Consider the following 11,439-nt stretch of genomic DNA (forward strand, 5'->3'; position numbering starts at 1 on the left):
AATAACATGGAGACCGTTTACCATCTCTGGCTCCAATATCCTGCCGGGCTTTACAGCACATTTACGCTGAGAGAAATGGAGCTTGCAGTACAGCTTTCCTGTGACCGGAAAAAGAACCACTTTATAGAGAGCATCGGGAAAGTGTACATCTGGAATAAAAAAAAAAAGCCAAAAGCAACACGATAACTGTGTACCCTGTTCTGAGTCGAAAGCCTGTCCGCCCTGACATAAAGGAGCGCTACAGGTATCACAGCGGAAACACTCTCTGTGGAAGAACAGCCCCTCGGCACTCAAGCGCTCCACCACGTACACCCGCTTCTTGCATGCATAACACACATCACCCGAGCGCTGGGGGAATTCCCTCCGCAAGGAATTCTGGGAAACAGAAGAGAAAAAAAAAACAACCAAATCAGGACTGTATCAGTCAGGTATTTGGTATGTGTGTCCGGACTGTAGGCTGCTGTGGGAAAGATGATGTTAAACAGATTATGTGACCTCAGACTTTATTTACAAAAAAATAAATACTGAACTACTGACATGTTTAAATTATGAGGTCAGGGAGACTTCTCATAAGAATATATGACCCAGAAAAATCCTTCTACAGCACGTGATTCAGAATCTCATACATGTGATAAAATACTATAACATTATGTGACTAGATTCTGAGCCCTATCTCATTCAACATTCATTTGGCCAATCTGTGCAAGCTTGGTGGACAAATCCGAGACTGAGTATGTGTATCAGAAATGCTGGACCGAATCAGATTTGAGATGTTTTCTGATTCAGGGCACATCCTTTCTTATAGCACACTATCATCTTAAGTTGGCAACAGAACGTTGGCTTGGTTTCTACTATGTCAGTATTGTGTATGGTACAAGTGTAGTGCAATGCCATTATCTTGTATCTGTATGTAGACTAAACCTGAAGTGGACATGGTCTAAACTTGAAGGTTTTTATTAAATGGTCTGGACTTACTGTATATAGCGCTTTTTTAACCTTAGCGGTTTTAACAAAGCGCTTTCCAGTGGTTCTCATTCACCCATTCACACACAGACTCACACACCAATGGTAGCAGAGCTGCTATGCAAGGCGCTAACTTGCCATCGGGAGGAAGTTGGGGTCCAGTGTCTTGCCTAAGGACACTTCGGTATGTGGAGACACGTGGGAATCGAACCACCAACCCTACGATTAGTGGACAACCCGCTCTACCCCATCACTATGCCCCAGGAAACAATGCCCAAACCCCCAGAGGTAGAAATGCCAGCCCTGTCAGAATGGTGTTTGAATTCTCCTCACCTCATCAATCAAGTGCATAATTGTTTTGTTTTTTTTATCCTGCTGATGCGGTTAATATTTTTGTTCGTACCTGCCTGTGATATATTCTAACAAATTTAACTGGTTCTGTTTTTTATGAATTATGAACAGACGAGCAGCCACTGGGCAGTTACTAAGGATGTTCATGCTAATCATAGTCCCGATAAAGAGCTTAACCAGATGCTTTGTGAACCTTTCTGGCAAGCTTTCAGAAAAAGAAAAAAAAATCTGAGTAATGTATTCATATTCAGTTACATCCTGAATACAGAAAACCAAAAATACAAGATTAGTGGGTTCCAAGTTATATGTCTATACATTATAGATATGTGATACTGTGACCTATTCACACCCACGGTGCAGCTGGTGCACTAGCATATTTAAATGCACTGTTTGTTTAGCAACGTCACTCATAGCTTGTACAGGACTAGTATTATAGCAGCTATCATTTGTATATTGTATATTATAATATTGTGGTCTTTGAGATGGCTAGTGAGGCTCTTCACTCTCACTCACTTTTCAGTAACTGCTTTATCCTTGGCAGGGTGGTTGTCTAGTGAGGCTAGTTTCAGCCAAAATGATTTGATGGAAGCTGTATTTCTGTGCTATTACAGTATGTTCACAGTGTTCCCATGCCAAAATAGTGCAGTGGCTGCAAATAAGGGCTTATGTGTTTTTGTTTGCATGATCTGTTGCTTAGTAGCCATGATTGTTTTCTGTTTTGCTATGATATGGATGTTAAGCAGAAGGAGACAGTGTTACTGGCCATAACTCACATCCAGATTATGGACTGGTATACTGATGAAAGATTAAGTTTGTGGGAGTATGCACATGCAAATACTTTGTTTAGAAAGTCCACGTAGTACGGCCCAAAAGTAATTCTTGCACATGGTCCATGTGACAAAGTTTAACCACTGAGTCACGTTAAACAAAAATAGTTTATACAACGGATAAACACTATACGCACATAGACTATCACTGCCATAAAGAAATGAGACATCATTATTGTTCTGCACCATTTTGGGGTTTTTGGATAAACTGATAACCTCATTAGCCATTACAGACGCTTGACAGATGGCTCACGGAATGTCAAACTGTCAACATCGTGGCCAAATAGTTGATAACGTTTGTGTTTGAGCAAAAAAAAAAAAAAAAGACTTTACTGTTAATCTTAATAAGGTGTTGAGTCACCAGAACAACGTCAATGTGCCTCGATTCTAGTCTGTGGAACATTACAGGAACAACGAATATCATTAATCCAAACGATATTGCCTCAGTTGGTGTTATAATGATGGGGATGGAGAGCGCTGTCTAACAGGGAAATCTCCCACGGGTGTTCGATTGCGTTGCGATTGGGTGAGTGTGATGGCATATGATTTACATCCTCACTCGTGAAACGATTCAATGAGCCCCCATCTTATATGTGTATACTGAATAATTAAAAAACAAAACACAATTTTAAAAAAATAAAAAAAAACCCACACACAGTTAACCTGCATATAAGAAATACATCTGTATTTGGATATATAGTAAATCATTGTAATTACATATTAAAGTAGAGAGCTTTAACATCATTCAAGCCATATATGAGTATACAAATAGAACAAAATAGCATTCTCCAAGGCCTGCAGTATTACTTTATATACTGTACATAAACAGTAAATTACTGTATACTGTAAATTAATATATTCTTGCAGTAAATTTTTTACTCTATAGCTATCAGCTCTGAGATATTAGCTATGTACACTATGTTTCTTACCGGTGAGGTTAAACAGGCGTCTTTGGGCCTGTGATCGTTCTCATAGAGGTTAAGTAGCGTCTCGGCCCGAGCTTCTACCACCAGAGACACCTTGCCAACAGTGCGCTAACAGGCACATGGCAGGAAAAGGCAGGAGGGAAAAAATTGACAGTGGGAAGAAAGAAAGATATTTGAAGAAGGTGGAAGAAATGTGAGGGCAAAAAAAAAACAACCCCAGACCAGACAATACACATCACTTGTTCTGTATTTGCACCATGCAATGTTTGACAGTTGCATATTTATGTGGTACAGGCTTCCAAAAAGACAGACTGCATGTCCCTTAATAAACAAACAGTGTTACTCAGCATTCCTGTAGTATTTGGAATATTTGGAGTATTTCACAGCAGAATTTTCTTTACTGAGGGACAGTTATGTAATGAGCACCTCGATTTTGTACGGCAGTTGAATCTCCCAGCAGGCTGAAAGATAAAACAGGCTTCTTTAGGAAATGAAAAGCATTTCAGGTCAGACATCTGGTAGGGGAGGAGTGGACTGTGAGAAATGTGTTCTCCGTTCTCATTGCGGTCAGCCAAATGTTTCAGAGCCTGCTGTGTGCTCCTCTGGTTTGGTCTAATTACCCAAACTACAAGGGTGGAGCAGACTGTCCCACAATAGAGAGCCACCAGAGCCAGGAGTCACCTCAATAACACAAAACCATGCACAATAAGCACCAATCCAAGCATAGCCACTGATTAACATGCACTCGAGAATATGGAAAAACAGGCATTTTCAGATACACTATATGGCCAAAAGGTTATGGACATCTGACCATCACACTCATGTGTGCTTATTGAACATTCCTGCTTTGATGTTATAAAAACCCCACTCTTCTGGGAAGGCTTTCCACTAGCTTTTGGAGCATGGCAGAAGGTATGTGTCCATTCAGCTACAAGAGTATTAGTGAGGTCAGGCACTGATGTTGACTGAGGAGGCCTGGGGTGCAGTCAGCTTTCCAAAGGTGTTCATTGAGGTTGGGGTCAGGGCTCTGTCCAGGCCACTCAAGTTTTTCTACACCAACCTTGGCAAACCATGTCTTCATGGAGCTGGCTTTGTGCACAGGGGCACTGTCATGCTAGAACAGGTTCAGGCCTCTTAGTTCCAGTGAAGGGAAAGCATAATGCTACAGCATACAAAGACATCCAATACAATTGGGTGCTTCCATCTTTGTGGCAACAGTTTGGCCATATGGTGTACCTGCTTAGACTGTGGCACTTGTTTTGTTTTCTTCTGTCCATCAAAATGAGTCATAACTCTGGTGATGCTAAACTAAAAGTCTAGACATTGTAAACCCTATATACAGTAGCATACAGTTTCTCCTGTATGCCCTCTTCCGAAATCATTTAATTCAATATATTTACGCTTTTACCTTTTATATATTGTCTAACAAGATACAGTATCAACAATATATCAGTCGTAATCTACGCTATAACCTGTAAAAACTCACCACGTGCGAGTTATTCTGGGTTTCTCCTTTAGTATCTCTTTTAGAAAGCAGCATCCCTAAGTGCTCAGGTTTGCTGGTTTTAGAAAAAGACAAATGAAGGAGAAGAAGGCCAAAGGCGAAACGGAAACGGTTAATGAAACCATGTTAATAAAAGATTTGATTCAAATGTTACTACAGAGAGAAAGGACACACAATGTGAAACATTGACGATGGAGAACAGAGAAACTACCTGGATGGGAATGAACAGGAGGAAGTAGCAGAACATTGTGATGGAGGTAAAAGCGAACTGGAATGAGGAAGATTGATTGCAGGCTGTTAAAAGCAGATTTCAGATAGAGAAGTAAGCAGAGGAAGCAGAGTGAAGTCAAAGATTATTTATTGATCTAGTGGATGCCTGTTTTGTTTTAAACGCTAGTGCATTATTTAATATTTATAATAAAGGCCAGGCACCGTTCAGTATTTATTAGCAAGGCTGATTATCTGACGAAAAAAAGGGACTCATTTCAAGTCATGATAGCACACAATAAGTTTAAAAAACAAAACAAAACAAAAAAAACACACACACACAGAAACATAAAATGATACCTTCTTAAAAGTCTTAATATTTTTATCTCCTTTCGACTGAGGCATCTCTGTTTCTTTTCCGAGATTCAAAGTGCTCCTATTACTACTTAACTGTAACCACAAATGAAAAGAAAATTCAGTACGGAAACAGTGATGCTTTTTAAATCAGCAAAACTTCCATACAGTAATAATGCAGCTCATGCGATCATGCACAAATGAATCCATCCCTCCATCTTCTACCGCTTACTCCTTTTTAGGGTCACGGGGAACCTGGAGCCTATCCCAGGGAGCATCGGGCACAAGGCGGGGTACACCCTGGACAGGGTGCCAATCCATCGCAGGGCACAATCACATACACACTCACACGCCCATTCATACACTACGGACACTTTAGACACGCCAATCAGCCTACCATGCATGTCTTTGGACTGGGGGAGGAAACCGGAGTACCCAGAGGAAACCCCCGCAGCACAGGGAGAACATGCAAATGCAGAAATGAATACATTTTTATATTGTTTTCATGATCAGGGCACATGCCCAAAAATAAGGCATAAGGCAGGTGGTAATGTGTTTCAAAGCATTGCAGTTGTAAAAAAAAATCTTCTGGGTTCAAATGAATACATTATCAAGATTAGATGTGCTGCTGTGATATCCGGTCAAATCGTCTCCTCTCAGACACTTCGAGGACACAAATCAAAGCATGAACAAGTTACCTAGAGATTACAGCACAGCGGTGTTGAATTCTCAATGCCAGCTACTGTATCATTCAAAACACAGGTTTCTAGTAATGTGCTGGCAATACGTTATCGTTTCTATAGTAACAATTCGTTCACTTGTGTAATGGATGCCGAATAATAAACGTTAAAATATGTGCTGTTCTTTAATCAAATAAAAAACGTATAATTGTTGACATGGTCAAGCTTTATTTAAGGTTGAGGAAAGGAATCACCCGTGTCCGTGCTTTGTAACAGTCAAATGTAAAGCTCTTTTCCAACACAAGGAAAGTCATTGCAATTTGAGGTTTCTAGGTAGTTAGACAAGATGCAATTTTTTCTCTTATTAACTTTAAGACACAGAAAAAAGAGAGGCTGGTCAGGGAATGACTGTTTACAGTAGTAATTTCCAAAATGTCCAGAAATGCAACTATAATCTGTTAAAAAGTATGTGTCGTTCATTATTACATTTGAAGACTGTGATTGTCGCCAAATTTCTTTTGTATCAGAGGAATAAAACACTTTGGTAATGAAGTACACCACCCCTGTCGTTGTTGTTTATTGTCCTATAACAGCATGCCCTAGTTTTTTCTTCTGTAATTAAAAGGCTTTACAGAAATATAGTCTGACTGAGTGGTTTGCTCCTGTGTTACGAGTAACCAAGACACGAAACCTGGGCTTTAAATACGAGACTGGAATTTTTTTGAATGTTGGATTTTAAATGTCACAGTTGCCTTGTTTTTATTTACGACCATGAATATTGTAACTGAGCACAAACAGGGAAAAAAAGTGACTTGTGCACAAATGCTAAATAAAAATACAGACAAGCTGATGTTAAGCAGCTAATTATACTTGAAATGAAAATACAGCCCTACGTGTTAAAAGAGCAGCCACTAGACCTGATAAATAATAGATCAAATACATATTAGAAGAGCGAAACAGAGCTGTGGTTTAGTTAGAGTACACCTACCATATGTGAGCCATTCGGACAGTCTCTCTGAATGCCTTTATTAGAAGGCTGTACCTCAGGCTGTTGGGATTCGTGTGTTCAGAAAGAAAACAGACAGAAGTGAAGAGAAACACTCAGACAGTCAGAACGTGATGAAAAATGATCAACAGCAACATTATCAGTTCTGTATAGGCGTGAATTCGCATCGGAAACGATGATAATAAATAAAATAAAATAAATTGGAGCTGGGAAAATAAGCTGAATGGACTGAGGGGATGCAGTGATGGAGAGACAGAGAAAGTAGGCTGAATAGTAGGAACGAGAAAGACAGACCATACATAAAAAGCCTGACACAAGCATGCCAAAAAACAAACAAACACGCATGTCTAGTGTATATTTACGTTCTGATAATATCAGACTTGGACCTAATAGATCCGATACAAGACTTGGTGTCAACCTGGGGCAAAGGACAGCATGGATCGAGGGCAGTGGTGGCTCAGCAGTTCAGGTTAGCGACCAGGAGGTTGAGAGTTCAAATCCCAGCATTGTGCTTGTGTAATTGAGGTAAACAATTACATCGTACTGTCCAATTTGTATATTTCTGTGTATAATGAGAATACAAGCTGTCTCTGGTTGTCTGTTTGTTATTGCTAATCTAAATCCTATGATTTAAAAGTATAAGAGGTAATCGTCAATCATTCCCGCTATACATTGAAATAATTCCACCATCCGACATGCAAATCAAACTTTGTCAATCAAAAAATATGAAAAACATGAATCTTCTTTAAACATCTGAGACACACATACTACATGTTCTTCATGGTTTAAAATTATGTTTTATTTTTTTTACATGGTACGTTAATATTCTTTCTATATTTCCAAATCCTAGGTTGTACTGTATGGTAGCAAAATGATTAAGCAAATATACTGTTATATAACTTAGGAGGAGCCACTTGTTGTTCAGGAGACATGTAAAAGTACTAGTAAGATTAGAATAGGATTGAAGCAGTGATAGGTTTGACTTCTTTTTGGCTGATCGATGAACAAAACTAGCCGTTTCCCTCATACAGAGACTGGGACGGGAATGTCTGGAAAAGCACGCAACCACTCGCGAACCACTTCCTCTATAATAATTGCAAGAAAGCCACACATAAACACATAATAACACAAAATATAAAATGTGACCATGGAAAGGCCTTAGAGAGTAGACTAGAAATGCTGTACTACTTCAAGTGAAATTCTCTTCAAGGAATCCTAATGGCTGAAAAATGTAGTTTTGGTTTGAATGTTTGAAGTGTTGTACTGATATCCATCCATTTTCTGTATCACGGGGAGCCTGGACCATATCCCAGGGGACTTGGGTCACGAGGCGGAGGAAACTCTGGACGGGGTGCCAACCCATCGCAGGACACAATCACACACATACACACACCCATTCACACACTACGGACAATTTGGAAATGCCAATCAGCCTACAACGCATGTCTCTGGACTGCAGAGGAAACCGGAGTACCTGAAGGAAACCCCCAAATCACAGGGACAAGATGAATAATAGTCGGAATGTAACCAAATACGAATAATGTATAGGATTACAAGTAAGTGTGTACGATTATAAGTTACACTATAGTGTATATGATTGAACTAATAATGTGTTCTAAACGAATACAAATACAGATACCGAATAAGGCACAGTATTCATTTTTAAGAAAGCTTGCCAGAAAGGATTTCTCTATTTGAGAGTAGTGTGCATTGGGACTGGGATCCCGTGGGACCATACAAAAAAGTTGCACACAGAAAAGAACAAAAAAAGCTGAAAGCCGTGCGAGCATGAATGCTGCAAGTATGAAGCAAACAAGGGCTACGTTCATCAACATGAACTGTACAGTAGCAAAAAAAGAGAAAAAAAAACCCCACCAAAAAACCAAACATGAAAGTGTTGCAGTCTTTAGTGACGGTCTGGTCAGGGTCGCAGTGGTTTAAATTAAACTGTGTTTTATCTTTTAGGAAATAGAGCCAACTAAATTTGTTTTAAAAATATCACAGGCAGACACAAACAAAAATAATTTCTCTGCAAGCATGATTAAATAAATCTGCACTTCTCTAGAGACTAATTTTGAACTGATCTAGAGCCAGAATTCATTGACTATGTTTATAGAGCAGCAATGCACTAGTGTTTTTCAGTGTTTCTGGGGGCACAGGATTTAAATCCAAATATATATATATATATATATATATATATATATATATATATATATATATATATATATATATATATATATATATATATATATATATATACACACACACACAAATATTTGGAGCACTTGTGATACACCCCAAGACCACAGGCTTCAAGATTTTTGAATTGGATCAGAAACATTCGTGGCCATATCATCACGAGCTGCTCTAACAGAAGTACGATTGGAAAAAGTTCAAAAATTGGAAAAAGCATATTTTGCAATTAAAACGTACAAAATTGAAATATTAATACTGTAGCAATATAACACCCCACTCCTGCCCTGAAAGCCTTTGCCTGATTCAATCATGTACATTAATGTCTTTCCCTCCTGTGTGTAATAAAACAGCAAAGCCCAATAGCAGAGGCAGTGGACTCAGCGCTTCCATCCCCAGTGAAGCCTGAAGCCAAAAAAGGGTCTCTGAGTGCTCAGACTTTACAACACCCAATTTACTAAGGGAATTTTATCTGCTTTTCCAGGTTCTTCTCACTGGGCCCAATAAAGCACATAATGGAACAAGCCGAGCGCATTTATTTTAATGATTCCTAATAAAAACGGGGCATGATGCTGTTGAAAGGAACATGCAAGCTGTGACGTGCATGGGCATTTATTTACTTACCCAATTAAAATTAAACAGGAGATTAAAAACGAGTGAACATCATGTCCTTAGTTGACCGACATGCATGCGTCCATGAGAAATACACAGACCGGGTTGCACCAACAAAGATTCATCTTAAATCATAAATCTAGATTGATCTATTACTTTCAGATGTACCCAATTTTATTCTTCTTATTTAAAAAAAACCTGATTGATCGCAATTAAGCTGTAAATTAATTACACTTATTCACTTTATTGCCAAATTAGACTTAAACCTGTTGCTTCATTACGTATGAATGCATCAAAGACCTCTGAGGTTAGATAAACACTACTGTGGTTAAACCAGAGGTTCAAGTTATAATCCCTGATTTGTTAAGCGGTATGAAAAAAAACCTAAAACTAAAATACAAGGTAGATCAACAAACCATTAATTTGCTCTAAACTCCATTTAATCATTGTTTGTGCAAACCATCTACTAGCAACATGCGGCTGGTTCAGTAAATGAGAATACAGGCCACACCAAACAATGTGATAGTCACCTGAGGTGGTATGATGTTGTTACCAGAGAACAGAGAGCTCAAGTGGACGGCTTTCTCCTTTATGCTTTTTCTACGAAACTCTCTAGTGTTTTCTGTCTGCGCTTTCCTCTGCAGCGGGTCGGGGACAGAAAAACAGAACGGCAGGAGAACAAAGGAGAAAATTTGAAGGAAACATTCAGCATGTTATATATTACGTGACGGAGCAATAGAGTAAAATAAAAAAGGGAGGAGAAGAGGAGAGAAAGAGAGGAAAGAGGAGGCGATCACCTGGATGATCTTTTCCTCCACTTGCTGCAGACGCTGCAGCATTGCTCTCATGGTCAGTATGGCAGAGTGACAGGACGCACCGTGGTCTGCTTCAGGTTTCTCTGACTCTGATGTGGGTTGCCTGTGTGTGTCGGTAGGCTTAGAGCGTGAGTGTGAGCGTGGAGTGTGAGGAGGGTGGGTGAGATTTTGGCAGTCGTGCCGAGGGATGTTAAAGGGAAAGGGGAGGAGAGGAGCTGAGCAGGCTGATGGTTGGATCTGTAAACACACAGGTGGGCTCAGCTATCTGTGTGAGTCATTTACTCTGTGAATGTACAGTGGGGTCCAAAAGTCTGAGACCTCATTGAAAATGGTAAATAAACAGAAGGTTTTAGAACTTTGAAAGAAAAGCAAATATTCAATATCTTGAATATTTAAGATTAAAGATTAAATAGCTTGAATGTTTAATATTCAAGATTCTGCACTATTTCTAGGTCTCTATTTAAATGTGTGATACTGACCATTTAAACGGCTTTGTACAAAAGGTCAGATTTACCTTATGCCTTATCTCTTCTGTTGAATCACGTGTTCAGACGATACGCCGATGGATTGGATCTAAAACGGATCATAAGGTTTTGCACAAACGTGTGGAGTCCACGCCAGCTCGAGTGCACACTGTCATTAACGCAAAAAGGGGACAAGACAAATACTACGAAATTCGGAAATTCATGCAAATATTTCAAAGATTATACTTTTTACTCAAAGTATTGTCAAAAATATCATTTGTAATGCAAATTGTTCTATTACATTAGAAAAGAATGCAAAACGAAACGTTTTCACGAATGCCCTCAGACTTTTTGGAGCCGGCTGTATGACTGATTTTTGAAGATCTACCTGTTTTTTAGGAGGTGGAGGTGGTGGGGTTTTCTTCCTGGGTTTTACGAAGAGTGGGAGAGCTGTCGGATCGAGTGATGGAGATCTCGGAGGGCTCAGAAAATTTGCGGCAAGCTGAGATTGTTCATTCAGAGGCGGTGTCAGAAAGA

At 39.4% G+C, this 11,439-nt stretch overlaps 1 protein-coding gene across 22 annotated transcripts in view; it reads right to left on the reverse strand.

Annotated features, from left to right (window-relative positions):
- mical2a (microtubule associated monooxygenase, calponin and LIM domain containing 2a) overlaps positions 1 to 11,439 on the reverse strand; it is a 55,239-nt gene that overhangs the window by 3,396 nt on the left and 40,404 nt on the right. For 5 of the 22 annotated variants that reach the window (XM_017478254.3, XM_017478253.3, XM_017478243.3 and 2 more), the window contains 10 exons: positions 11,291 to 11,404; positions 10,421 to 10,675; positions 10,154 to 10,261; positions 6,801 to 6,860; positions 5,139 to 5,228; positions 4,783 to 4,865; positions 4,554 to 4,626; positions 3,071 to 3,175; positions 195 to 375; positions 22 to 98 (listed from right to left, as the gene is read on the reverse strand). In XM_017478254.3, the coding sequence (XP_017333743.1) occupies positions 22 to 98; positions 195 to 375; positions 3,071 to 3,175; positions 4,554 to 4,626; positions 4,783 to 4,865; positions 5,139 to 5,228; positions 6,801 to 6,860; positions 10,154 to 10,261; positions 10,421 to 10,675; positions 11,291 to 11,404 (1,146 nt within the window). Of the gene's footprint in view, positions 1 to 21; positions 99 to 194; positions 376 to 3,070; positions 3,176 to 4,553; positions 4,627 to 4,782; positions 4,866 to 5,138; positions 5,229 to 6,800; positions 6,861 to 10,153; positions 10,262 to 10,420; positions 10,676 to 10,700; positions 11,072 to 11,290; positions 11,405 to 11,439 lie in introns of those variants that run through there. The other 17 variants (XM_017478246.3, XM_017478250.3, XM_047157958.2 and 14 more) reach the window with 17 other exon arrangements.

Source organism: Ictalurus punctatus, chromosome 10 (genome assembly GCF_001660625.3).
Source record: "Ictalurus punctatus breed USDA103 chromosome 10, Coco_2.0, whole genome shotgun sequence".
In the NCBI taxonomy this organism is placed as follows: domain Eukaryota; kingdom Metazoa; phylum Chordata; class Actinopteri; order Siluriformes; family Ictaluridae; genus Ictalurus; species Ictalurus punctatus.